At 27.7% G+C, this 27,500-nt stretch overlaps 7 protein-coding genes across 13 annotated transcripts in view; 4 read left to right on the top strand and 3 right to left on the bottom strand.

Annotated features, from left to right (window-relative positions):
- The window catches only part of LOC124429680 (phosrestin-2-like), a 39,768-nt gene extending 36,300 nt beyond the window's left edge, over positions 1-3,468 (top strand). For 3 of the 4 annotated variants that reach the window (XM_046975265.1, XM_046975263.1, XM_046975264.1), the window contains 2 exons: positions 1,892-2,173; positions 2,296-3,468. In XM_046975265.1, the coding sequence (XP_046831221.1) occupies positions 1,892-2,173; positions 2,296-2,583 (570 nt within the window). In that variant the 3' untranslated portion in view covers positions 2,584-3,468. The remainder of the gene's footprint in view (positions 1-1,891; positions 2,174-2,295) is intronic. The other variant, XR_006943510.1, reaches the window with a different exon arrangement.
- Positions 1-4,482, bottom strand: part of LOC124429683 (14 kDa phosphohistidine phosphatase-like) — a 50,286-nt gene extending 45,804 nt beyond the window's left edge. The window contains exons 1-2 of the mRNA XM_046975268.1: positions 4,327-4,482; positions 3,988-4,161 (exon numbers count right to left, since the gene is read on the bottom strand). Coding sequence (XP_046831224.1) covers positions 3,988-4,161; positions 4,327-4,390 — 238 coding nt within the window. The 5' untranslated portion in view covers positions 4,391-4,482. The remainder of the gene's footprint in view (positions 1-3,987; positions 4,162-4,326) is intronic.
- Positions 4,483-4,490: 8 nt separating this feature from the next.
- LOC124429682 (mitochondrial mRNA pseudouridine synthase Trub2) lies at positions 4,491-5,904 on the top strand. The gene is made up of 4 exons (XM_046975267.1): positions 4,491-4,767; positions 4,839-5,247; positions 5,369-5,505; positions 5,608-5,904. Exons 1-4 carry the CDS (start codon positions 4,620-4,622, stop codon positions 5,865-5,867), a joined length of 954 nt encoding a protein of 317 aa, XP_046831223.1. The 5' UTR covers positions 4,491-4,619; the 3' UTR covers positions 5,868-5,904.
- Positions 5,905-6,130: 226 nt separating this feature from the next.
- On the bottom strand, positions 6,131-11,608 carry LOC124429433 (ribonuclease 3). 2 transcript variants are annotated; one of them, XM_046974706.1, is made up of 11 exons: positions 11,367-11,608; positions 10,111-11,070; positions 9,796-10,039; positions 9,494-9,685; positions 9,060-9,417; positions 8,502-8,919; positions 7,467-8,418; positions 7,180-7,389; positions 6,785-7,107; positions 6,546-6,691; positions 6,131-6,450 (listed from the first exon to the last, which is right to left on the bottom strand). In XM_046974706.1, the coding sequence occupies exons 2-11, from the start codon at positions 11,049-11,051 to the stop codon at positions 6,284-6,286; spliced, it is 3,951 nt and encodes a 1,316-aa protein (XP_046830662.1). In that variant the 5' UTR covers positions 11,052-11,070; positions 11,367-11,608; the 3' UTR covers positions 6,131-6,283. The 2 variants fall into 2 exon arrangements, with proteins under 2 accessions (XP_046830662.1, XP_046830663.1); XM_046974707.1 differs by having other exon boundaries at positions 8,502-8,730.
- A 1,448-nt stretch (positions 11,609-13,056) lies between these two features.
- LOC124429382 (ras-related protein Rab-9A) lies at positions 13,057-16,250 on the top strand. 2 transcript variants are annotated; one of them, XM_046974583.1, is made up of 4 exons: positions 13,057-14,325; positions 14,416-14,672; positions 14,746-14,949; positions 15,172-16,250. In XM_046974583.1, the coding sequence occupies exons 1-3, from the start codon at positions 13,891-13,893 to the stop codon at positions 14,765-14,767; spliced, it is 714 nt and encodes a 237-aa protein (XP_046830539.1). In that variant the 5' UTR covers positions 13,057-13,890; the 3' UTR covers positions 14,768-14,949; positions 15,172-16,250. The 2 variants fall into 2 exon arrangements, with proteins under 2 accessions (XP_046830539.1, XP_046830538.1); XM_046974582.1 differs by having other exon boundaries at positions 14,746-15,080.
- Positions 16,251-16,453: 203 nt separating this feature from the next.
- LOC124429383 (high affinity copper uptake protein 1) lies at positions 16,454-25,703 on the bottom strand. Of its 2 annotated transcripts, XM_046974584.1 has the most exons (5): positions 25,332-25,702; positions 18,580-18,848; positions 18,266-18,498; positions 18,122-18,151; positions 16,454-17,534 (listed from the first exon to the last, which is right to left on the bottom strand). In XM_046974584.1, exons 2-5 carry the CDS (start codon positions 18,820-18,822, stop codon positions 17,333-17,335), a joined length of 708 nt encoding a protein of 235 aa, XP_046830540.1. In that variant the 5' UTR covers positions 18,823-18,848; positions 25,332-25,702; the 3' UTR covers positions 16,454-17,332. The 2 variants fall into 2 exon arrangements, with proteins under 2 accessions (XP_046830540.1, XP_046830541.1); XM_046974585.1 differs by lacking the exon at positions 18,122-18,151 and having other exon boundaries at positions 25,332-25,703.
- A 699-nt stretch (positions 25,704-26,402) lies between these two features.
- Positions 26,403-27,500, top strand: part of LOC124429385 (anaphase-promoting complex subunit 15) — a 1,563-nt gene continuing 465 nt past the window's right edge. Inside the window, exons 1-3 of the mRNA XM_046974586.1 lie at positions 26,403-26,794; positions 26,863-26,922; positions 27,474-27,500. The exon at positions 27,474-27,500 is cut by the window's right edge and continues 465 nt beyond it. Of these exons, the coding sequence (XP_046830542.1) occupies positions 26,669-26,794; positions 26,863-26,922; positions 27,474-27,500 (213 nt within the window). The 5' untranslated portion in view covers positions 26,403-26,668. The remainder of the gene's footprint in view (positions 26,795-26,862; positions 26,923-27,473) is intronic.

Genomic DNA, 27,500 nt, shown 5'->3' with positions numbered 1-27,500 from the left:
CTCAGAAAAATTAGTTATTCCCTTTTCCCTAGCATTTTAAAATTCACGCAAAACGTGTTAAATATGATGTTGAAAAAAAATTCTATGATATTCTTCAAGCTATTAGAATCAATAGAATTGCAACGAATTAATAATTAATAATTAAAGTTATAATAAATATAAACATTCAAACACGTGAACTTATAATTTCAAGATAAGCAATATATTCTCCATGATGAAAGTTTATAAATTATAACTCGAACAAGGAAATGTACGATATATTTACCATCTAAGAAACACTTTAAGACCACCCTCATTCATCCACTACCTCCGCCCCTAAATTTCTTCCGTTATTTCGGCCAAGAGTTATGGCAGAGATTAAACGTGATATTTTTCGCGACCCTATACACATATACTTTTTCTTCATTCTTTTTACACGTCCCTTTACAACCAATATTATCGTTGACCTTTACTGCTACAGTAGAAAAAAAGAGGGAAAAAAAATAAAAGAAAAAAGAAAAAAAATAAACAAAGAGGAGAGAAAAAGAACATATCAGCTGTTCATCCCTTTTGTCTCAATTTGAATATTTCCCAACATGGGATATATAAGAGAGAAAGAGAGAAAGAGAAAAAGAGAAAGAGAAAAAGAAAGAGAGAGAGAGAAAGAGAGAGAGGAAAAAAATCGAATCAAAATAACAGAGACAATAAACAAAAGACAATACATACATATATACATGCATGCATACATACATAAATACATATATACATCCACACGGACTTCTATAAAATCGAGCAAAGCAAGTCGATTACGTCCTTTCCCTTGTTCACCAAGGACAGTAGTCATTGTTTTAAAAGGAGAATGCCTCGACAATGACCAACGTGACTGTAAAACGTGGTCGATTCTCTTTTGTTGTTGTGTTGTTGTTGTTGTTGTTGTTGTTGTTGTTGTTCTTGTCATTATAGTAGTAGTAGTAGTAGTAGTAGTAATAATACCTAGTAGTAACTACTCTTAACTACTGTCTGTGACAGGATCAAACTTAAACGACATTCGTCCTTCTATGAGTAAATCAATTTGTGGAGTGACGTTGTAAAAGCATTAGCTTAGATATATATTAGCAGTGACAGTAGTTCTCTTATATTTTATTTCTCTTACGTAAAGCTTCATGTGTACATAAATCGGTTAATATATAACATATTGTTTACCATAGAAAAATCCATATTTCTAAGGAGTATTTAGAGAGAGAGAGAGAAAGAAAGAGAGAGAGGGAGAGAGAGAGAGAGAGAGAGAGAGAGAGAGAGAGAGAGAGAGATAAGAAAAGAGAGAGTGTATAAAATCGATAAAACGTGAGAATATATTTCATTCGATTAATTCTCAACTAGACAAAAAGATAATACATATATGTATATATATGTATATATATATATGTATATATATATATATATATATGTATATATATGTATATTTGTGTACATATTTACACATACACAAAGAAATATAATATATAGTAGAATTTTCATACTATGAGGAAATTCTACAACATTTTGTTTATTGTTATTCATAAAAGCCACTAGAGAGAATATGACGTTAATTCTGATATCTCGGTAAATGGTCGATTAAATTTTAACTATTTCTATAACGTCAAAATATAACCGAATATAATTATTATATAATACTCGTATAACGCGTGTTGTGTAAATTTGTATTTACCGAGAATATCCGTTTGAATTCATGGAGCAACACGTTTCATTATTGTATGCTATGTAAATTAATGTTTGAATCTATTATTTGGATGGATTTATTCGGTAAGAGCTTTCTATCGATCGAAAGGAACTTTATTCATTCGCTCGCTCTATCTATCTATCTATCTATCTTTATCTCTCTTTCTCTCTTTCTCTTTGTCTGTGTGCACAGGTTTTCGTCGTTCAACATGTCGACGTTTGTATGTTTAGTAATGGTAAATTTAAAAACGTGGTAGCAATTGTATCTTCTCAAGAGGGCTGCCCTATAGGGCCAGGAACTAGTTTGAAAAAATGTTACACTTTGAAACCGATCAAAGGATCCAGCAAAAATTGGATTGCTTTGGAAGATAGTTATACAAAAGCTGGTGCTACATTAGCTTCTACAATCATTTGTCCTGGAAATGGACCAGAAGATCGAAATGTCTTTGCTATTTATGTATCATATTACGTGAAGGTAATTCTTGAAGATAAAAATTATCTATTATTATCTATGTATATAGATTTATATAAGTAAGAAGATAAAATAAGAAAATTAATGGGATATATTTATAAACGTATAGTTAATATTTTTAACAGGTGAAATTAATAATTTCAACGATAGGGGGTGACGTTTCTTTAAAATTGCCATTCACTTTAACTCATACTAATACCGATCCAGATCTTGTTGGATTTCCATCGCCGATTAGAGAACATTCGAAATCTTTAAGAAAAATGGAGGATATAAATGAACATCCGGATAAATATGATTGTAATCAAACGAAGAATAAAGAATCAAAATTGACGACTATTCAAGAAAAAGAAAAACAATCAAGAATCGCCGACGTTGATCTTATAGAACATTGTGACGAGGAGGAAAGTACCTGAGACCAGGTTAAACGTGACGAGAAGCCTACTCGACAATCTAAAAAGAATAATAACGAAGCTAAAAATATAAACTTGAAGAATACAAATCAAAAGGCCTGTAAGTTAGGCTTCAGTATACAAAGAGCTTGGTGCTGTTTCAGAAGAGCCTCTTAGTGCGTCTTGAATTTAAAAAGAACATTTGAGATAATAGATGGAGAAAAAAAAGAAATGGAGTGTGTGTGTGTTGATTATGAGTCATATTGAAAATGATTCCAAAAAATAGATATTTTTTGAAGGTACGATTATACACTCCCAAAATGGTTCCTTCATTTGTCGTGACTATATCGACTGATTTTGAATTATTATTCTACAGTACGGGGAATCTAGAGCTTTTTTTACTCTTTTAACTTTTTTATTAATGTTATGTATATATACATATATATATATAACATTATCAATTTGATATATATAAAGCTGGCAATATTTGGAGAAACAAAAAGATTTTACGTTCAAATAGAGAAAGATTCATGGTAATAACTAAAACAAAAGAATATGTCAATTGGTCCTACAGAATGAAATTTTTAGAAAAATGTGATTTATAATGCAGAACGTAATTATTCTATAATGATAAAATAATGAATATAAGCGTATATAAAAAGCAAATATGGAATTTATTGATGGGACTTCCAAATGTTTAATACATACGTTCATATTATTATGTAAATCTTTGAAACTAATTAAAAAATATCAACTGCCAGTCTAAATATTTGGAATTAAAAGTTACTATGTTTTTTTAAGGTACTATCATTGCAGAAAAAAAAACAAAAACAAAAAGGGAATAATATAGACATTCCATCAAAGCTATTTATTAAGACGAAAGAAAATAAAAAGAAATTGAGAATTAAACAACTGTATTTTTCTTAAACAAATGTACGTAGAAATTATTTTCTAGCCTTTTCATAAATACAATTTTCAAACGCATCGGCACATTTTATATGTGTATAAAAAATATTATTGAGAAAAATATTATTAATCTTGTAGCTTTAAAAAAAAAAAAATACTTTTATCGCACTTAATTGTCATAAATATACATTCATAAATCTGTATAATATATAATGTTTTTAATATTGTAAATAATATAATATAAGTGCTTGGATAAAAATTAAATTATCATGTATAATTATATCATAAAAATGTATAATTCGTTGTAACTTTGTTTTTATTTCATCCATGGAATAAATAAGAAGTATACATTGAACAGGTAGAACGAAATGAAATGAATTCGAATTATGATCTATTCTAAAATATATGAAATTCCCATGGACATTATCCAAATTGTTCTAACATTTCATTCTTTTATATGTGGTTCACATTTTATTCTATTAAGCGAATATACAATTGTCAATATAATTATGAATTACTTACCATGCCATTCTGCTTTAGTATAACCTCTAACGACCGGTTTGAAAGCATCGTTAGTTTTATCATGAATATTAAGTAACATGTATTTAAACTTTCCATTTGCATCGATATCTACGTCAGGAACTTTATTAAGTAATTCGGACATCGTGGCAAACCACCGAGTATTAATAGAAGCTCCTAGGAAAAAAAAAATATAAGTTATGCAAGATTATCTGAATAGATCGTATTTTTTATATCAACTTATTTATAATCATCAAACTTTATCAAAACGTATAGAGTATAGTTTAAAAATATTTTTAATATAACCATTAAGAGTTGTTATTCGATAAAATTTGAACATACCCAGTTGTTTAACAGACCCGGTAATTAAAAATTGAAGTATATATGCATTACTCTTCAAAATCATATTTTTCCTAAAGAACAGATGATTTCTAAACTAGCGACATCTGGCGAACAATTCAAATGTTAAATATATATGATTGATCATGAGATCATAACCTAAAATTTATTATTGTTTATTTTGAAATATATTTGTGTATTACAAGCATAAAGAATATAATTTGAATATAATTTGAATATAATTTATAGAACATAATATATAGAAAAAAAAATTAATATTTATTTTATAAGTAAAAATGATGTTTCCAATACCTGCCAAACATCATATATCATGTAAAGCGAGCGTAGCTTGGAATTTATTAAATAGTGTATTTGTTATATATAAACCAGCATTAACACATTATTTAGCTGTACGAGAAACTATAATAAAACATTTATGTAGAGGTAAACGTAATTCTAATAAAAATAAAATAATAAAGACAGTTCTGTTTGTAAAGAAAAATATTTTTCTATAGATTTAAATGAAATGGAAGTTAGACCACCTGATAATTATGTAATGATTGAAGGAAAGACAAACGAAAAACTCAAAGTTGTTGTCCGCCCTAATTATGGAGATAATCAACTAGTTGTTGGACCTCGTTATCAACCTAGTGATATTAGTTTTTCTTCTGCAAATCATTTACACACAGATAGTTGTGGTGTTTTAATATGCGGTATTAACAGTGGTAATTTATTGATAAACAAAATTAGAGAATCAAAACCTTCACGATGCTATAGACTCAAAGGAATTTTAGGCCAGGCAACAAATAATCATTTTAAAACAGGTAAAATAGTAGAAAAATCTACATACAACCATGTCAGAAGAATCAATATTGACAAAATATGTGCCTCGATGCAATCTTCTCATCAAAAGAAAATGTTTGAGTAAGCATTAATTTGTATACTTATATATTATATATATATATATATTTTTTTTTTTAATTTTACAATATACTCAAATATATTTTAATATATTGTTAATATATACTTTAAATTAATATTTTAGATTATGTGGAGTAGATATACAAAGTCAAACTGCATATGAATTAGCAGTACAGGGTTTAATTAGACCAGCTAATTCCGAAATTCCTGTATTATATGAAATAAAATGTGTAAATTTTGAACCTCCAGAATTCACACTTGGTAAGATTAGATTGTTAAATTAAAATGATTAAGATAACATATATTTCTTGCAATATTTTAATTTTATTTTAACATATTTAAATATGTATATATTATTTTTAGAAATTGTTTGCATCAATGAAAATGAGCAATATTTAAAAACATTAATTCACGAATTAGGCTTAGAACTTCGTTCTACAGCTACTTGTACACAAATACAATGTTTTAGATATGGATTATTTGAATTACAACATGCACTATTGTCTAAAAAGTGGGATATAATATCTATTCTAGAAAATATGAAAGTATGTAGAGAAATATTAAAGGAAAATGATTATTTAATAAACCAAACTAGTCCCATCTTGATAAATAATAATGAATAAATTTTGCTTAAATGGATGGAGATATATAGTGTATATAATAAACATCATCACGAATATATTTTATAATATTTAATATACATACATTTTTCTATGGAAAGACAATAGAATTTATATATTTTCTTATCGTATATCACGTGTTATGTGATTTTTATCTAATTTTGTTTATATTAATTTTTTATTCGAAAGTTTTCATAAATGTGTAGAATATTTTTAATAATTTTCAATGTACTATTAATAATTTTGTTCGATTACTTTATAATTTTGTTCGATTACTATAATTTTGTTACGATTATTAAATATTTCATAGAATGATAAGAATGTATATATATATTTTTTTTTTCTTTTTTATGTTAAAAAACATAATTATAACAATAAAATTTTGTTTCGATTATAAGCGAATTAATATATCACAGATCTTATGTTTTACTATGACTTCTTTTACGATGTTGGCTAGAATCTGAATCATCAGATCTATCACTGAATCTTGTAAATTTATCTTTCATTTTGTGCTTATTTGGCCATTGTTGCATCTTCATACTTTTTGCTATTACTCTCTTCTGATGATCTAATTGTGGAAATAGATCTACAAACAAAAAGGAAATTGTATAACGTAATAAATGATAATTTATATAGATAGAGAAATTCATAATAATTAAAATTTTTTTATTTCTTCATTACCTTGGCTTTTCTCAAGAGCTTCTTTAGCAGAATTCATTTCTGCTTCCTGAATACTATGTCCTGATGCCTTAGCTAATCTTTTTCCTTGAAAATACACAGCAACTGTATAAACTCTTGTATTAGTTGGTCCCTTACACTCAATTACTCTGTAAAAATTTTAATACAATTAATCCAAGAAAAAAAAAAAGAAAAAAAAAAAAAAGAATTAGTTGAAATTTTGCACATTCATTCGTATTTACTTGTATACTGGTATGTCTGGTTCACCACCATCCATTGTTCTTAAAGTTAAACAACATTGTTGTAATTTGCTCTTAGGATCATTCCAATCTTGATTCATAATAAAATCTTGTAATCGTGGAAAGAAGCATACATCACAGAAAACATGACAATATTCTAAACCTTTGTCAACATATAAGGCTCCTAAAAAGGCCTCTAATAAATCTGCTCTATCTTTAGTTTTTAATTCAGCTTTTGGATTTCCATAAAGAGCATATTTTGTCATTCCTAAATCATCGCATACAACTGCTTGTGTTTTATTATTTACAAGCGAACTTCTTAGAAGCTGTTTGAAAATAATTGGAAAATAATTAATGAGTTATTAAATAAATATACAATGTAGATATAAAATACTTACAGATAAGTGTCCTTCATGATGTTCAGGAAAAAACTTGTACAAATATTCTGAAACTATAAGTTGGAGGACTGTATCTCCTAAGAATTCTAAACGTTGATTTGAACCAAGTGTTAAATTTGTATATCCGATACTACGATCAGTAAATGCTCTTGCTAAGAGACGAATATGACTGAATTCTATACCAATAGATTCTTCAAATTTCGTTAATTTCTAATAATATAATAATGTTTATGAACAGTTAATAAATAATGAATTTATATATATATATATTTATTCTTCTATCATACCTGTAGTAATTCAAAGCTTGGAATCCATTGTCTATCACCTGTTGGTTCCTGTTCCTGCAAAGGATGTTTAGGATAATTCACCCAAATTTTGGCAAGATCTTCTTCATCTTTGAAAAGAGTTTCACCAAAAATTCTGTCCGCAACTTCTATTCCTCCATCAAGAAATAATGAACCCATAAGTGCTTCAAAACAATTTGCCATCGCATGTCTTAATTCTAAATCATGACATAGATCACTGCCATGCGCATAAAGCATATATTCTTCTAAATTAAGTTTTTTTGCTAAAACAGCAAGATGTTGATTCTGCACAATTGCTGCTCTGTATGTAGCTAATCCGCCTTCCTCTAAATCAGGAAACATGTGAAAAAGATGAATGGATGTTAGAAATTCAACAACTGCATCTCCAAGAAATTCTAATCTTTCATTATGTGCTATAGAAGATTCTGTTTCTCGTCTTGCCCCAAATCTTGACATTATATTTATCAATGTATTTATACCACGTTTACGTGTATTCATATAATGTATTCGACGATCGCCATATTCTGGCTGTCTTATTCCACAATTAGTTAATGAATTTCTAGCATGATCTGGATTTGTACCAAAGTTTTCCCGATAACTGGGATGAGTTAAAGCAAGTTGAAGAAGATATCTATTTTTAAACTCATAACCCAATGTACGTTCAAGATTATCCAAAGATTTATGAAATCTTAAGTGACATACAAGTACAGGTATTAACATAGCATGTTGTACTATGTCACACATAATGCCTGTTCTATAAAAACCTTCAGAGCTTACATCAACCGTTACATTACGTTTCATTTTACTTTGTGTTCTTAACTCTTGTAATTTATTCTCTTTTGCTTCGAGTTTTCTCTTATCCTCAAAAGATGGCTTAGGCATGTTAACTAATAAATGCCGAAATTTAACGTAATCTCTCCATGCTTTTTGGTAACTAAAATGGAAATAAATAATAAAAGAATAATAACGTGTATTAATGAAATAATTAAAAAAAATAATTGATTGAATAATACTTACTCCGCATTTCCAGCATAACTAAGCTGTGGTGGTCTTATACCAAAATGTACAATTTCAGGATAACCAATTACTCCTGGCGGTTGATCAACTTGATTTCTATCTAGTTGATCCACACGAACACTACATGGTTTCTTTCCAGGATATGTTACAACCATTCCTTTTACTTCGTCGGCAAAATTTTGCCATTTATATTGCGGCATTTCAATTAATCTAGGTAGATCTTCTGGATCTATTAAAAGAGTACTACTTTTTATTAAATAATTTAAAACTTCATTCATAGATAAAATTTCTTGCCCATTATCTGCTAAATCACGTACAAATCTTGGCATAAAGTGAAATTGTCCACAGCCAGATTTATCTTGGGCAGCTTGTAAATCAAAATCTACAAGCTCTAATATTTCCCGGAATAAATATGTTTCTATATATAAAAAAAAAAAAAAAAAAATGAAATAAAAAAAAGAAAAAAAAAGAGAGAGAAAGAGAGAAAAGAAAATATACATTATGATAATAATATTGAAAATAATTTATAATGGATATTAAAACTTAATATATACTTACGAAAATAATCCAATTCTTGTATAGTAAAATTTTCAGGCAATTTTTCGTCTATATAAAGAATTGTGTATTCTATGTTAAATCTTATTACTTTGCATGTAGGTAATTTTACAAGAGGAAAGTGTGATAACATAGAAAATCCTTCAAATATAAATTCATGTTCATCGTGTTTTATAATTGTTGGAGTTTTAGTAAGAAAATTAGTTGGAGGACTGATTGTAATTCGATAATGATATAATTTATCGGCATTATTTGAGTTCAGATTGCATTTATTTATTGCACCTTCGCCAGCATAAATTCCATGCCTTATACCAGATCTTCGTGATTTGGCACTACATCTACATAATGGTCCATCATTCATCTATATAGAAATGAGAAGTTTTTGTTAATAGATATGATAAAAATAAAACAATTATTTTAAATTCATCAAATATTACCTCTCCAGGATCATTAAACCACATTTCAGGATGTAATCTTTGAGGATGTTGCTTCTTGGTCATTAATTCTTCCATTGTTCTGTCATCCTCATCCATAGAACTGTCACTGTCTGATGATGAACTACTACAAGCTTCTGATTTATGTTTACAAAGACGTGCTTTAGTTTTTCTTGGTGGTGGCTCATATGGAGGCTTCAAAAATAATATAATATAAGTTAAACCTGATTTATTATAACTCTTTTTTTTTTTTATTATTATTATAATTTATTAAATAGTCATTTATCTAATATCCATGAACATGCCTGTAATGCACGTGCTGCTGCTGCTCTATCTATAAGTATTTCTTTAAATAAATCGCATAAATCACGCAATTTTTGTGTCCCCTTCATTATTTTTGGATTAGTATCATCTCTTGTATAATATAAATCTGCTGGTGCAGTACGAGTCCAAATTTTACGTTCATTTTCCATTATACCTTCTGGACCCATTGCCGACAATTCATCCATTTTTCTTTCCATATCTTTGCTGGTCGCGCAATAATTTCGCCTAATTAAATAAAATTGTATATAGATTTGTTTTTCAATGTACACAATTAACATTCTATTAAATTTACTTACCTATATTTTTCTAGTAATAATTCTCGTTCAGTTGGACACTTTGTTTTCAACACTGAACTACTATTACTTGGACTAACTGTTTTAGAGGATCGATAATCTGGAGATCTTGATCTTCTTCTGCTTCTACTACTTACGTATGATCTTTCAGAGGATGATACATGACTGCTATATCTTCTATATGAACATCTTCGTTTGGAATCTCCATTATCATGAGAATAATCTCTTGAACTTGATCTATCTCTTTTATATTTATATTTGTCCCTTTGCTCTTCATATCGTGATTTACGCGGTGATCTACTAGATCTAGATCTATTTTCAGGAGTTTTAGAACGTTTTCTATTACTTGTATGACTTCTGGATGATTCAGATATACCGTTATATCTCCATTCAGATGTTTTGTTTTTTTGTGAACTTTCCAAAACCATTTGACTTTCTTTTTGTGATATATTAACTTCAGACCAAGATGTAGTATTATTTTGCATTGTTGACCAACTCGATGAGCTATTAGTATTCCATTCATTATTAAAATTATCAGTATATATATTTCTAGAATTCCAATTTGAATTAAAATTTTCTGTATTAAAATTCTCAGGTTGAGAAAATGACGATGGGTAATAATTCTTATTACATTGCGTTGTTGATTGATTCGAAAACGAATCATCTGCATATGTGGTAGCTGTATTATCTTGATACGTAGAAGGAACAGTATGAAATGACATAAATTGATTCGTTGGCTTGTCTTCTGGCATAGCCGTAACTGGCATATTATAAGAAGGCGGAGGTTGATTAAAATTAGTTGGAGGGAAACTTGGCGGTGGTTGATTAAAATTAGGCGGTGGAAAATTCGATGACGGTATAGAATAATATCCTACATTTTGCATTTGTGTAATGCCGGAATTCCAAAAGTACTGCTGTCCAGTATTTGGTGGAAGGTTTGCCATTTCTTACAATGAAATTTACCTAGAAATTTAAAAGTTAAGATCATGTGACAGAAAAATGATTATTATTTTTAAAGAATTTTATATATTATTTTTTAAAAGAATAACGTGTAAATAACTTTATATTAAAAATAAGTTATATAATTATATTATATTTATAAAATGTCATTAAAGAGATGGCGTATAAACAACTTTATGTCAAAATAGGTTATATAATTAAACCATATATAAGAAATGAGAAATAAATATTAATATAAATATCATTGTTTCTATTTTTAAAGATAAAGTATCGTTTTTATAATTTTATATTATCATTACCTTCTACTAATCACTGAAAAAATGCACAGTATCTATTACTAACACTTATTAAAAGTATCATTAACAAACTACTTGCTTAGTTTTACTTTTTATTTAAAAATTGTTTAACTCATCTTTTCACTGCATTTAATAAAAATGTATAAACTACATGGTTTTTTTTTAAATACACCTCAATTCTTTACAATCAAAAATTACATCGGAACGTCCATCGCTTTATAAAGCATATCTACCCAAAAGGTAAAATCAGTGATACCAACTTATTCTTACAATCTACTTATAATTATACTTTTCATTTAAAACTATTCAGTTTTATAATGATCATTATTTATCAATGAAAATAGACGTAATTCTAGACTGATTTTAATCAACAAGGTTTGATTTTAAAGACGAACATTTAATCTAAAACTCAACTTTATCGAATGTTTCAAAAAGCTTTTTATTTGTGCATAAATTATTCTCGAAAAAAAATATCATTCGTTAATACGACTTTTTTCAAAGAAAATAAAGTCTTTTCAAAAATTCGAAAAATTGGAGTCCTAAATTAAAACCTTCGTTTTTAAAATGAAATCTTGTTCATCAAAGTCGATCAAGAATTATGCCTCATTTACCTCAATTACCTCTCATTGATGGCGTAAAATCATTATAAAACCAGTGATAATGAACAGCCTTAAGGCCAATTGTAAATTTGATTGATTGTAATTTTAGATCTTATATTTCAATTCAAACTCGAGTAATTAATGAAATAAAAATAACGTATTGATTACAAATTCATAAATAATTTCTATAAAAATTGAAAATTACGATAATTTGTAGAAGTTAGAAAGAAATTAATTAAAAAAGTAATTAAAAAATAAATTATCGTATATTTATAATTGACGCATGATTAATATCGATTTATTAATTCATTAGAAAAATTTTTATGATTATGATTCAAATTGTATTAATTTTTATATATAATTTAGATAGAAAATTTTTAAACGTTTAACGTTTGAAAAAAGTTTAATAAAAATTATATTTGACAAAAAATAAAACAACATATTATTAATCTTGTATAAACTTTTGTTGCAAGAAATAAATATATTTATTTTAAGAAAGCAAAGATGAAATCAATTTTTTTTTTATAGGTATATAAACAAGTCGTAAAGTCATAGGGCATGCGCATTAGCGACAAACGCACATGTACACAAATACAATATTCAGGCGGCTTGCTTAATGTTTGTTATGGATGATTCATTTGGCTAGAAACGATCGCAACGGTGGGACTTCTTTTATTCGTAGTAAATATTTCTTATTTTACATTAATACAATATTCATTATAATCACGCGTTGTGTATATTCATTAAAAAAAAAAAAAAAAAAAAAAAAAAAAAAAAAAAAAAAAAAGGATTGTTTAATATAACGCATGTTATAAAACATTTAGCAATCAATTTGTTGAAAAATCTAATTTATTTTTACGCATTCGTAATAATAGCATCGTATATAAAACGTATATAATATTTTCTATTTTCTTATATAATAGCACGCTAATTCGACTTCCTTTTCGTTTTATATTGTATTTAGAAAATCACAATATAGACAATATAAATGATTGAAAATCTCCATATTTTATTTTAATTTTATCAAAAACATCTTACATCTGTTAAAATTGAAAGATCGAAATAACGAGAATTGTATTACTTTTAGTTTCGTAAGATTTTTTTGTCTTTCTTTCTATAAGTTCTATAGTTACCGGTAAAAACAGTATTTATAATTTCTGGCAGCCATATTTGATTTAGTCATAGAATCCAACATGGGCGTTCCTTTTTGTCGTCTGCAAAGTGTCAAATGCTTTGTGTTTTTTAAAGATGGACGAGATTAGTGATACGTTATAATTAAAAATAATTAGTACAAAAGTTTTAAAGAAAGATCTGAATTAATGAACATTGTTTAATATTTTTCTGTGATTACGTTATTTTTATCGACGAAAAACGTACATTTCTTATGTACAATAGTCATCCGTAATACGATATACATATACAAGGAGATTCGAGCTGGTATATATCAAAGGTTTCTGTGATTCAATAATTAATTATTATAAAAGAAATTATCGTAATTGTATTGTAATAAATATATGTATTAAACGAAGATATTTGAAAGGAAGACAGTGCGTGTAAAAAGCATCGAGAGAAGGTTATGCTTGTCGTCAAGTGAAAATTATATATGTGTGCGTGTGCGTGCTACCATGCTATTTATTCGTTTTTAAATGAATGACGAACGGACACCGAATTACAAATAATATTATGTCGTCGAAATAAGATAATTACTATCATCGTACCTGGATATTCGAATTAACTGATTTTCTTTATATATAAAAAAAAAAAAAAAAAAAAAAGAAAAATATATTGAAGAAATAATCTCATTGTATTGAAAATTATATGACATTTCAAAAAGATCTACTCTTTTATAAGAAAAGGACGAAGAGGCTGAAACAGAAAAAAAATTTGTATTATTGTATCTCATAAGTTGATTCAAAGATATATATAAAATGTCTGGAAACAATACAATGACAGCTGATACACTCAGAAGTGGGAACATACATAATCGTAATTCACAAAGATCTACACTTTTAAAAGTAGTGATTTTGGGTGACGGCGGAGTTGGAAAATCTTGTCTTATGAACAGATTTGTATCGAATCGTTTTGATGAATATAATTTTTACACTATCGGAGTAGAATTTTTAAACAAGGATATAGAAATCAATGGCGAATCTTATACTTTACAAATATGGGACACTGCAGGGCAGGAACGATTTAAAACATTAAGAACTCCATTTTATAGAGGTTCAGATATTTGTCTTTTGACTTATGCCGTTGATGATAGAACAAGTTTCAAAAATTTGGCTCTCTGGAGATCAGAATTTCTTTATTATGCGGATGTCGAAGAAGCATCTACTTTTCCATTTATAGTTGTGGGAAATAAGGTATATATTATAATACATAAAAGGATAAAACTGTCTTAAATTTAATAAATTGCTATTCAATTTCTTCAAACATATATATGACTTCTTCAGGTGGATGTTTTGGAATCTGAAAAACAAGTAACCACAGAAGAAGCCAGAGCATGGTGTGCAGAAAATGGAGATCCACCATTGGTCGAAACGTCTGCAAAGGATGCAACAAATGTAGAAGCAGCATTTGCAGCTGCTGTTGCTGCATGGGCACGACTGGAGGCTAGATTAGAACATCCGTTAGTAGAAGATACTGTCGACCTTTCTAAACAGCTGTCTCCGCAACGTTCCAGTTGCTGTATGCCTGTCTCTGGTGCTGAGTAGGTTACAGATTTGAATTTTAATTATTTTTTTGTTTTTCACTGAAATAATGCATGAAACATTTTCCCCAAGATCTACATTTGTGACCAGCTAACTGAAATGGGTGGTATGAAGATAGACATGATAAGAAATATTTATGATACGAATCAACATTTTTGGAAGGAACACTTAGAGTTTGTTTGCATTTGGAAGGAACATAATGCGTCTCAAATTGAACTAATCCCTAAAATGGTGTTTACTATATTTAGGATGTATAAGGACATTATACCAAAAGATGTAAGAGATTTTTATTTTCCTTGATTTCACCAACTGACAGTCCATTTTCTTTTGTGAATTTTTCTCCACGAAACAAAATCATTTTGTAACTTTATTCGATTAAAATGAGACTATTATTAATTTTTGATTAGGTAATTATATTTTATTTTATTATTTTTATGTTTTTACCTAGATTCTATGTTTAAAACACGCTTCTTACACGTGTCGTGCTTTTTCTTCTAGGTCTAACAAAATAATTTGAAGAGAATCTTGCCAGCCTTCAATACTCGGTTAATTACAAGCCCAAAGTTTCTATAAAGACATTAGAAATAATTTCGAGTACATCCATCAAAATATTTCAATATAATGTTTCTTGTGTGTTATATGAAATATGTTAGATATTCTCAAGAAAAATATTTATGTTACTAAAGTTTTGCACAAATCTTACTTAACAGGACTGTTAGTTAATTTGCTATTCTTCTAGTATGTGCTCTGTATATCTATCTTCGAATACTTTACATAAATTGTAAAAATTCACATGTAAGATATGTACCGCTGGAACATTGAAAAAAGAAAAAAAAAAAAAAAGAAAAAAGGATGATTTATAATATTTCAAAATGTGCTTTATACAACTCGTGAGCTATTGACAGTATTTTAAGTGTTATACACATCATTGGCTTGTGATAAATATAGTAATAATAATAATTATAAATTGTTTATTATGTAAGACAAACATATATAAATTGTAATTTAGCTTCGTAACGTAAATTTGCCTTATCATTGCAGTATAAAATGAGGAGCAGTATAACTATATTTCTATTTATGATATACTCCTTTAGATTATCAATATATATGTATATATGTATATATATGTGTATATATATACACACATATACATACATACATTTATATATATGTATACATATTGATTTGGCATTTGTATGAAATGAAATGCAGAGTATTTTGCGCTAACTGTTTAACAATTTTCCTACAATAATAATAATAATAATAATAATAATAATATAATAATAATAATAATAATAATAATAATAATAATAATAATAATAATAATAATAATAATAAAACAAAGCTTTTTGGATGAGTGTGTACATATGTGATACATTCTTAAAGCAATAGAACTCTACTTCAAAGCTTTAGAAATGTGTTATGTACTGCAAAGAGAAGTATATAAATTTATTGTATGACAGATTGTTCTTAAGCGACAAAACTTAAATCAATTCTGTACACAATGTGCATGCTGGTGCTTTTTGTATAGCTCTATGTGAAACCTATAAATTTATAATAAAATAATGAAGTATTAACTTTGGTCATCGTCGAAATCCACATAATTATGAACAGATGTGATTTTTAATTTATAGAAAAAAAAAGCTAATTTACGAATTTATGTTTATTACTTACCATTATGGTGGAATTAAAATTTTGTTTATACAATTTAAAAGGTTTTAAGATAGAATTTTCAATAAATATTTATTTAATTAATATTTATTTAATTGAAAAAAATATATGAAGTATAGATGTCTTTTATTGTAATATTTTTTACGAAATTTCCTTCGTATGCTTTACAAATCATCTTAATTATTTAATTAATTAATTTAAAGTAATAGCTCAATTCACAAAACTGCATTATAAGTTATTTTATACATGTACCTTCAATACAATACTTTATGTTCTTTTTCAAATATTAATGTAACAAATAGTCTTTACAAGTCTCTCTTTAGCAAATATAATTATTAAAGTAATAATAAAATGAGGAAATGTGATTGAAAAAAGATATGCATCTCACACGATACACGCGTTTCTTATTTAAATGTTTTTAATATTTACAATAATATAAATATATATATAATATTATATTTTATATATTATTATATAATTATATATATTATATATATATATATATGTAAATGTATTTATGTATCTTACATAGAAATATTAAGATTCTAGCTCCCTGTTTTCTTTTTGCAAAATTATCATAATTAATCACATTGCAATACATTTCTAATTCTATTTTAAAAAATAAGTCCCATTCGGTTTCAGCATAACAGCAAATGTGCATATCTGTATTCAATAGGATACAATTAAGTAAGATAATTGTACAATCATAGTTTATTTGTGATTCTATATATATATTCTATATATATAATATTTATAGCTGTAAAAATCTTTTAGTTGAAAATCAACAATTTACTTTCAGTACTCATAAAAGACTCTTGCATAGAACCACAAAATGTACTAAGTTCTTTCCATGTACATCTCATACACTTCTATCTCATGTTGTATTTGATTTTGGATATTTCCTTTTTTGCAAAAAGAATCATCATACAACATAATAATATATACAATGGAGCAATAGAAAAACTGGATTATGCCACTATATCAATTATTAATGACAATGTTCTGTAACATCCACAATTACAGATTTCTTCCATCCAAAAAGGAAGTAACCAAGGGTAGCACCCAATACTACTGCGAAACAGAGCCAGGTGTTGAATGTCATGAAGATCAGCATTAAAAAGTAAGAAAGGATGACTTGTATGATATGCAGGAACGTTTGGAAACAATGCATCCATGACAGCATTGTGGGCCTGCACACATATACAATTAAAATAATATTTATATATATATATATATATATAAAAATATTTATATAAGATATATAAATATATATATATACAATTTATAAATAGATAATATACATTAATAAATATGCAAAACCCATTGAAGCTAGCAAGAAAAGTAAACAGAAATCATTTGCAATGCAAAGCTAGAGAAAATTCCAAGAAGAAGTAATATTTTGTTTTGTATCGTAATTTCTTAAATATTGAACATTCAATCGCCTTATAGAAAATAAATAATAAAATAGAAAAGAATCTACATTGCAGAATAGACATGCTTAATACATTATAGGAACGACAATGAAAAAACAATTACAAAAGAAAATAGTATTTAATTGTAAAGATTTTTTTTTAACAATTGACAACATTCATCAAGACATTGAACGTGCAAAATTGTTAAAGAAAAAGACGGTAACGTCGAAAAGATAAGCATTACTTAGAGAAGAGAGCTCATTGTAATGAAATATATTGGCTAATATCAAAATACTAAAGACATCACATGGAACTGTAACTCAATAAATTAAAATTTAGCAGGCCGTCAAAATATATTTACTTACGGCCGTTTATGGATTACCTCACCGACCATACTAAAAAGGGCAAAATGGATAAGCTAATTAAATAAATATTGTTTGTTGTATAATTATACTTAATATACAACTAGTCTACATACATATTATTAATACGTAGAAATTGGAACTCACTGGACAACTCTATTATCTTCAGCAACAACATTTTTCTCTTGAGGCATCGTAACGCTTCTATATTGTAAGGAACTATACGTCTTCCAGAAAAGATATTCCCGGTAATACTTCAAACCCTCATAAAGAGTAGCCATAATTATTATACCAATCATGGAACCAACGAGACCACCGATCGACGTTATTTTCCAAGATTCAAATAGTACAGTCTCGCAGTAGCCGCCATGAAAAGCCATCTAAAAATATAAAATCGAGTCCTTGTGAAAAAGGAAGAAAAATGATTTTCCTCATTAGTGATTAATGATATAAATACGTACCGACATACCATGCATTCCCATATTATTGCAACCACTCGCAGCAGCTGCTGAGCTCTGCACATTACCCCTAGCCATATGATCCATACCAGCATGATTCATATTTGCATGATCCATATTTGCATGGTCCATATTTGCATGGTTCATATTTGCATGGTTCATATTTGCATGATCCATGCCAGCATGGTTCATACTCCCATGATCCATATTTTCATGAGACATATGAGCTGCATGAGAGAAATTCATCTTTAACTTTATTACCGTTGAATGATCTATAAAGGGAAAAAAGAAAAAAGAATAATATCAATTTATAACAAAGAAATATTTGATAGAGCTATCTTATTATTTCTTATTTCACTAAAACCATTTCTCAATCATTCATTTCATCAATAATATTATTAACAGTTTGGTAAATGATTAATAAAAAAACCATTTTTCGTTTTAATATCTAACCAGAGATAAAAAAAAAACATAAAAAATCCGTTTCTCTGAAGTTGCCAGCTTGACCGTGGACATTGTATATTCGTGAAAAGAGAGAGAGAGAAAGAGAGACAGAGAGAGAAACGGTTCATGACTTGTGTGATCATGCAAGCAGAACGAAGTGCTACGATAAAAAACGAAGTTGGTAGAGACTTTCTAAAGGAGATCTCCTGATGATAGGACTGACGTCGTGTTTTTTTTACACGGACATCGAGCGAACATTCCATTCTAATGCTAAGGTAAGAGAGAGAGAGAGAGAGAGAGAGAGAGAGAGAGAGAGAGGGAGAGGGCAAGATATAGAGAAAGAGAGAACGTTACCTCAAGTATTACTCGAAGCTTGGTTGCAATATCGAAGAAGAAACTACGTTTATTTCGCGCTAAATCTACGAAATATACACGGATATAACGATTTTAATGTTATACGAAATAGAGAAAAAGTTATTCTCTCTCTCTCTCTCTTTTCTTTTTTATTCTTTACTTTCTTTTTTATTATTACTTCTTTTATTAGCAAAAATATGATTTCTTTGTAATATAACCTCAGAAAAGAGCGAAAGAAAGAGAGAGAGAGAGAGAGACGGAGAGGGAAAGAGACAGTGAGAAAGGGAGAGAAAGAGAGAGATAGATAAAGAGAAATAGAGACAATTAAACTCATTCTTAAACGAAATATGATATGTTTCGAGGATACTTCAATTATGTTTGTAAAATTATACCTATGAACGAAGGAAGTACGAAGAGACGATCAAAAAGGAAATATACAAATGTAGATGAAGGTGTCAAGTAAGGTTTAAGATTCATTTCTCATTTCACGGTTGAATTTTATAAATATGTATGACCTATTTGAATTTGATTTATACATAACCTAAAAAATTTAAATATATAACACAAAAAAATGAGATTTTGAACTTCCGATATTTTTTTTCTTTTTCTCTTTTCTTTTTCTATTGGTTCATCCATTTTCTATTAATGCGCTGATCCATTGTTAATAAGCGAAACTGTTTTGCTAAGTATTTTCTTTAAAAATTTGTTGTTATCTAAAAAGATACGACATAGCAAACAAACGCAAACATCATAACCACGCATACATACATATATACATACATACATATATATATATATATATTAATATATATATATACACATACATATAAAAATAGTATTTATAATTCATAAGAACGTAGCTGTTCTTGGCCTAATTATATATTCGGTTTTAATTAACAGTTTTTAATGAAAAACTGATATTATGTGTATTCATTTTCTACGAATTATTAGTAATATATAAATGTTAAAATATTTACCGAAATGTAAAAATTTTTATAAAACATAAAATGAACATATATATATATATATATATATATATATATATATATATATATATATTATCCTCAAACTAAAACTTAAAATTAATATCAAAAATATAAAATATTTTTAACGACTAAAAAAAAAAAAAAGAAAAAAGAATGATAATTCAATTTTGTCGATCTAACCTTAAAGAAATCTTGTTATATATTTCATTGATACAAAAAAAAAATCGATTAATCCAAACAATTCTCTATTGCTATCTCTAAGTAAACCAAACAGCGAAAAGGAAAAAATATAAAAACGAAGAAAAGAAAAAGAATAGAATTTTTTAAATCGATGCCAAGAAATAAGAAAGGTGACGCCTACTTTCGTTCTCTCTCTCTCTCTCTCTCTCTCTCTCTCTCTCTCTCTCTCTCTCTCTCTCTCTCTCTCTCTCCCTCTCTCATTCTTATTCTCGTTCTCACTCTCTAGTCTTATCCACTGATTAAACATCGGACATATTGTTTCATATATGTACAAGATTACAGTTACAAGCGCATTGTCAGCGACCTTTGTGAAGTATAAACGTTTGATAAATTGTTTATTGAAAAAAAGAAATGGTAGGAAGAAACAGAAAGAGTTGAACGGTTTATTTTTAACGCTATTAAGATAAATACGTTACGATTAGTTATAAACGATAACTCATTGCGACAGGTCGGATTAATTTCATTCGAATTTTTCCCGGCAAAAATCTCATTCGTCATTAACGAATTAAACCAATCATCTTACTGATACGTATATATCATCACAATGTTCTTCAAGGAATTACAAATATAGAATTTCTTAGGTTAGGAATAATGAACGAAAAAAAAAAGAAAAAAGAAAAAGAAAAAAATACATGAATAAAAATAAAAATAAAATAGCGATAGAAGTCCCATTGTATCGTTTACGTTTTCGTGACGCTAACGAAGTTATTGGAACTGTGTTGAGTTAAAAGGGAGAATTGCAGAAAGCACGGTGATAATTAAATGCACATACCTCGTTACGAAGGCATAATATACGTGGTGTGTATATATATATATATATATATTTCTCCAATTGGAGATAACCACCAAGATAATTTATAAATGCTTTATTATATGGATTATTATTTCATTATTAATTATTAAACTAATAATTATAATATATAAGTAGAATAATTGATACATAAATCACACACATACACATTGATATTTATATTTAATACTTTAATTATATACTTTTTTATATTACATATAAATATATCTTTTTTACATGAATTATTATTATTAAAATATTAGATTTTAATATAATTGATAATAAAACATTTATAAATTATCTCAGCAATAATGTGTATATATATATATGATTATTAAATATATATTCTGAATAATAAAACTATGTTTTATTCTAGTCAATAATATTTTTGTTCCGGAAACCACGGACAGTCGAAGTCACCGATAAAGATATCGTTTTGTGGTTAACAAAAAAAAAAAAAAAAAAAGAAAAGAAAAGAAAATAAAAAAAACCAATAAAAACAGGAAAAAAGCGGTCTCGTTGTTAAATTCTTCATTTAGTACGTTAAAAAAAATATCCATTTTAAATCAATTATTTTTCCATGACAGAAAAAAAAAGAATATATATCTGCATTTAATGTAAAGAAAATCGTTGTCATAATTATGGATAGAACAATTAGTATTTACATAATATTACGTATATATCTAGTTTCACGTATTCCTATTTAAAAGTAAATAATGGTCTAAAGTCAAATTTGTAATTAATCCTTGAGAATGTTAACAGAACGTTTAAAATATATATACATTTTATTTTTCGAAAGATTAAATAGATATTGCGGATAAATATTTTTTCCATATTACATTCATAATTTTTTCGTTAAAGTCATGCCATAGTAATAAATTACGATAAATTTAATGACTAATAGTTTTGATGCCTTTTGTAAAATAATCTATGAGATAACTGAATGACCGATTATATATACAAGATGTCCAAAAAGCATGAAACTAAACTTATATTACGTATTACTGAGGATAAATGGATGAAAAAAGTTCATATAAATTTATGCCCGGAAATACTTTATTGAAAAGATATATGCTTTTAAAAAATATTTATGATTTATTTCCATTTGTCGAATTAATGATTGCCAAACATTTTCTTTTGGTTTTTTTTTTTTTCGTATATATAGTATATAATTCTCAATAATAGTTATTTACATGTTCTAACCTTTAGATTTCATTTATGCATCTTATGTATAATGAGGAATTCTAAATGCATTTATTATTTATTTCCAATACAGTTGGAATATTTTAAAGAGTTTGACAATCATTAATTCAACGAATGGAAGCTTGCATTCTTACAAAACAAAGAAATTTCAAACATTTCTTATAATTGTTATAATAAATCATAAATATCTTTAAAAACATATATCTTTTCAATAATATATTTTCGGATATAAGTTTATATGAACTTTTATTATCTATTTGATCTCATGTTTTTTGTACACCCATATATATATATATATATATATATATATATATATATATATATATATATACACACACAAAATAAAAATCAATTTTAATATATAAACAAACAAAATAATACAAAAATATAAAAATAAATATTTACGAATATTTTTTCACGATTATTAAAGTATTATAAATACGATGATAAATGATATTAATAATATGATTCAATAAAAAAGAAAAACGAAAAACATTTCGAAGAAAAAAGAAAAATGATAAAAAGTATGGAAACATAACCTCGAAAGGAGGATAGAAGCTAATTGTTAATATGGCGGGTTAAGGAACAAGGAAGAAGGAAAAAGACTTCATAAAGGACCTTCGAACGAGCAGGACCGCAATTTGTCACGCCACAGGAATCTCTAATATTGAAATTCCAATATTCCCTAGTGGATATGAGTGAAAACCAGATAGATAAGGATAGAGATAAAATTAAAGAGAGAGAGAGAGTTCATAATAAGATTTCACAGTAAAATGGGAGAAAGGAATATATCGCAAATTATCGATCGTTTTTATTACCAATTGAGATTCATTAGTGAGTTTAAAAGGCAGCCATCATTAGCGATGGTTTTACGTAACTGGGCATGGCAATGGAACGAGAATAAATAATTGAAGGAAGCAAAAAAAGGTTTATATATATCGATCTAACGTGTATATATCTGTGAATTTATTTGTTCGATACAACAAACAATTATAAGTAAGTATGTAAGTAATTCGAATAGATAACGAATTTTTGCGTTCTAGTTACGTATACAAAAAAAAAAATAAAAATAAAAATAAAAAGAAAAACAAAAAAAAAACAAAAACAGAAAAACAAGAAGAGAGTATCGATCAATGGGAACTCGTGAATACATTCAACTATGTATATATATATATATATATATATATATATATATATATATAAACATACATACATACATATACGTATTTACGCATATGTATAAGATGCACGTACGCGCGCGCTCACACACACATACATACGCGTCATGAACGGTTTCTATGCACTTAGGAAATACGAATTACTCGTCGTAGGGTAGGGACAATATTGGCGTCAATTGGATCAACTATAGCAAATCGTTATAAATTAACAGGAATATATGTGGTATATGAGGGGTTCCCAAAAAAAAAAGAAAAAAAAAAAAAAAAAAAGTAGAAAAAGAAAAAAAATCCTTTTTGATCGATAAATTCAATCTATCTCACCGTTTATGTTCACGTGTATTTTTAACGATAAGAAAAGGGACTGAAAAAAGGCCAAGTGAACAAGTGAACGAGTGAGCAAGCGAGAAAAAGAGAGAGAAAATTAAGATCTAGTTTTCAATATGAGTTCCGTTCCAAACAGTGTAGAAAGTGACCGCATTTAGTTAAAGATATTACGATTTAAAAGACTACAGCTGTAGTAGGAGTAAGTGAAAATAAAAAAATGTTATGTGAAAGGAGTGAATAAGGGTGGGTAAGTAGGCGCGGGGGAAGTGACGGAGAGGAGAGGAAATGGGAAGGGTAAAGGAGCCAGTAACGAAACTGATTGTGTGAGAAATTTTACGATACGTTCACCTTTTATCGGTGCAAGGTGTTTCTTTCTTCTTTTTTCTCTCTCTCTCTCCCTCTCTCTCTCTCTCTCGTGTTAACGTCGGACATTTTATTGATAGACCGCAGTGAATGCTGTTTATTATCGCATTAGAAAAATCATTGTATTTGATTTAATTGAAATCATTTATTCGTTTTCTTTTTATTCTTTTTGTTAAAAAAGCAACAAAAAAATAATAAATAAATAAAATGAAATATTTCATGTTTTACTCCCTTTCAAGATCAAATAATAATAAAAGATACGATGCGAAGATCAAAAGTAATTAAAAGAACGAATTCGGGCGACTTTTTTTTTCGATGTTCTCAGAGATACACATACATATATGTATATGTATATGTATATGTATGTATGTATATGTATGTATGTATATCAAAATGTATAAGATACATGCGCAAAGATATGTTTTACAAATATGTAATACAAGTACAATTCCATATGCACTGTGTTTGATAAAAAGAGAAATCTTGAAAATTTTGTCGATTTATAGTTTTTATACGACTTCGACAAAAGGAAAAAATATCTATTATCGAAGATACATTACGTGACACTCATTAAAAGAACTGTAGGCGTCTCGTTACGAAATAAATTTCAGCTTTACTGACGGCTATAAGAGACATGCAAAGACAGACAGACAGAAAGACAGAGTGAATGTGTGTGTGTGACAGAGAGAGAGAGAGAGAGAGAGAGAGAGAGAGAGAGAGAGAGAGAGAGAGAGAGAGAGAGAGAGAGAGAGAGAGAGAGAGAAAGAAATTCTCTCTCTCTCTCTATCTACATATGTATATATATATATATTTTTTTTTAGTACAAAATGTCAACAGAAAAAAAGAAAAGATTTGTTAATACTCGGTACTCACCGTAATTTTTATGTTCGTTCGTTTTTCTTTCTCTTTCGTTCCCCTTTTTAAAAAAATCTCAAGAAATAGATTTTAGGTTATATTTCGTTCGTCCCTCTTAGATAGCAATGAGTTTTATAACAAAACGTAGAATTGCAGTTCCTTCGTGTTCGACTGTTCGCCTTCGTGTCCAAGTCGGATCTGCGAATTTGTGGTTAAGAGCGAGTTAACGCTCTAGCACGGACACTCGCAGATCCCCTAACAAACTGTACGCCACACTATTGCTCGCCGCCATCGCTCTGAATCTGAAGGAAAAACGAATCAAAGAGAGAGAGAAAGAAGAGAGTGAGAGAGAGAGAAAGAGAGAAAGAGAGAGAGAAAGAAACAATTTTTTTAGTATGACGCGCATGTAATCGCCAATGTAAACACGTGACATTACGTTAAAGTAATGTTTAGTTTTGACGAGAGATGGCGACAGTTTCGAAAACAGTTTTTTAAACGGTATCTTTTCTATCAACTAATTCAACTGGAATCTTTATAAATAATATATAAGCACATCGTTTAAATTAATAGAAAATATTGCTGTGGTTATTGTCATCTTTCATCTTTTTTTTTGTTTTTTCTATAAAATTGTTTATTCCTTCAGTATGTCATACGGTTTAAGTATTGATCTTTCGGATCGACTGATTCTGTCTCTCTTTCTCTTTACAGATCTCTTTCTCTTAAACAGATTTAATTTTTATTAATGTACAAAAGTGTTTTGTTGAAATTAATTTCTTTAATAGAAAATATTGTTTTTCTTTTTTTTTACTATTTTACACGTTTCAACGTGTAAATGTAAGATTCTTTTTTTGTTTTTTAACTAAATAAAATAGAATAGTGGAATACATTGCAAGAGATAAATTTATTTAAAGTGATCATTTTAACAAATTTATCATTTATCATTTATCATCACAAAGTTATTATGAGTTAAGTGTTTAAGGGACAAAAGAGAAAAGAATACAATATCAAATATAAAATAAGATTTTATTTTTTTACAAAATAGAATATACGAAATGAATTGTTCATATTTAAAATATAATTCGTTCAGTATCATAACCCTTTAGTTCCTAAAGTATCGTTTCAGATGGCGCCAGGTTACAGTTCCGCTTCGTTCACTGTTTCCTCTTCTCTCCGCAAATCCGTGGTGGCGTCAAAAGCTTTGCTATTTCATTTGTATTTACAATCCGTCGTTTAGTTTACTTTGTTTATCCTGTGATTTGATCGAAAAGTTTCGACGAAAGTGTGTAATAGAAAATAGAATATATCGTTAGTTATTATTACAGTTTTATTATTATTTAATATCTTAATTGTTCATTATGTCAATTATACCATTATGGCCGAGTTTACGGCCAAGAATAACGGATCCTTTGTGGTTCGACGCTGATAGTCCCGTTGACGAGGAATCCGAAGTAACTGCTTTGGAAGCGGAACATCAAGCATGGGTAAATTAGAATATATTATTTTTATTTGTTAACAATCTTTTATTCAGAATTAACAATTGTTTTGTCAGAGAGAACATGTCCGTGTACAAGGATACGATCATATACCGATCGGGAAGACAGTTAGTGACGTAAGTTAACCTCACTTTATTCTCACGAAACATATATATGTATATATATACATATTGAAGATAAATGACATTATTTTTATTTTTATTATTCCTATATAATTATAGAATGATTGATAAATTGCAAGCTTCATTCGAACGATATATATATATGTATATATATATATATATTTATTTCTTTTTTTTCTTCGTGATATATATTTCACCAATTTCACAAAAATGGAGGAGTATATTTTTAATCGCTCAAACATTTCGTTTATTGGTTTTATATTTTATTTTTTTCGAATATTGAGAAAAACGTAATAATTAGGAAAAAATTGTACGAAGAATTGTATGCGACTATGCGAGTAGATCAAGCAGTTATCCAAGGAGTATTTATAATCATCATCAGATAGATGCTTACCGACAATTGGAAATATAGGAAAAAATTATAAATGTATTATTCTCATGGTTATTCATTTTAATTATATTATAATTAAAGAATATTTATTTATTTATTTTATTTTTGTCTTTCTTTTTCGATAACCATGATAATTCTTTTTTGTAACGTGCAGTTTAGAGGATCAGAGGAAGAGGAAGAG

This window comes from Vespa crabro, chromosome 15, assembly GCF_910589235.1.
Source record: "Vespa crabro chromosome 15, iyVesCrab1.2, whole genome shotgun sequence".
NCBI lineage: Eukaryota > Metazoa > Arthropoda > Insecta > Hymenoptera > Vespidae > Vespa > Vespa crabro.
This window is presented reverse-complemented; position numbering and strand designations above follow the sequence as displayed.

What these genes read in the sequence shown, in the direction of transcription:
- LOC124429682 (XM_046975267.1), top strand. Translation starts at nt 4,620, where the DNA reads ATGATGTTTCCAATACCTGCCAAACATCATATATCATGTAAAGCGAGC. An exon ending in AATAAAACATTTATGTAGAG is followed by an intron (nt 4,768 to 4,838) that starts GTAAACGTAATT and finishes ATTTTTCTATAG; the next exon opens with ATTTAAATGAAATGGAAGTT. An exon ending in ACCTCCAGAATTCACACTTG is followed by an intron (nt 5,506 to 5,607) that starts GTAAGATTAGAT and finishes TATTATTTTTAG; the next exon opens with AAATTGTTTGCATCAATGAA.
- LOC124429382 (XM_046974583.1), top strand. Translation starts at nt 13,891, where the DNA reads ATGTCTGGAAACAATACAATGACAGCTGATACACTCAGAAGTGGGAAC. An exon ending in TTATAGTTGTGGGAAATAAG is followed by an intron (nt 14,326 to 14,415) that starts GTATATATTATA and finishes TGACTTCTTCAG; the next exon opens with GTGGATGTTTTGGAATCTGA. An exon ending in ATGCCTGTCTCTGGTGCTGA is followed by an intron (nt 14,673 to 14,745) that starts GTAGGTTACAGA and finishes ATTTTCCCCAAG; the next exon opens with ATCTACATTTGTGACCAGCT.
- LOC124429383 (XM_046974584.1), bottom strand. Translation starts at nt 18,822, where the DNA reads ATGAATTTCTCTCATGCAGCTCATATGTCTCATGAAAATATGGATCAT. An exon ending in TGGGAATGCATGGTATGTCG is followed by an intron (nt 18,499 to 18,579) that starts GTACGTATTTAT and finishes TTATATTTTTAG; the next exon opens with ATGGCTTTTCATGGCGGCTA. An exon ending in GAGGTAATCCATAAACGGCC is followed by an intron (nt 17,535 to 18,121) that starts GTAAGTAAATAT and finishes ATATGTGTGCAG; the next exon opens with GCCCACAATGCTGTCATGGA.
- LOC124429433 (XM_046974706.1), bottom strand. Translation starts at nt 11,051, where the DNA reads ATGGCAAACCTTCCACCAAATACTGGACAGCAGTACTTTTGGAATTCC. An exon ending in TTATTACTAGAAAAATATAG is followed by an intron (nt 10,040 to 10,110) that starts GTAAGTAAATTT and finishes TTATTTAATTAG; the next exon opens with GCGAAATTATTGCGCGACCA. An exon ending in CAAGCTTTGAATTACTACAG is followed by an intron (nt 7,390 to 7,466) that starts GTATGATAGAAG and finishes TTATATTATTAG; the next exon opens with AAATTAACGAAATTTGAAGA.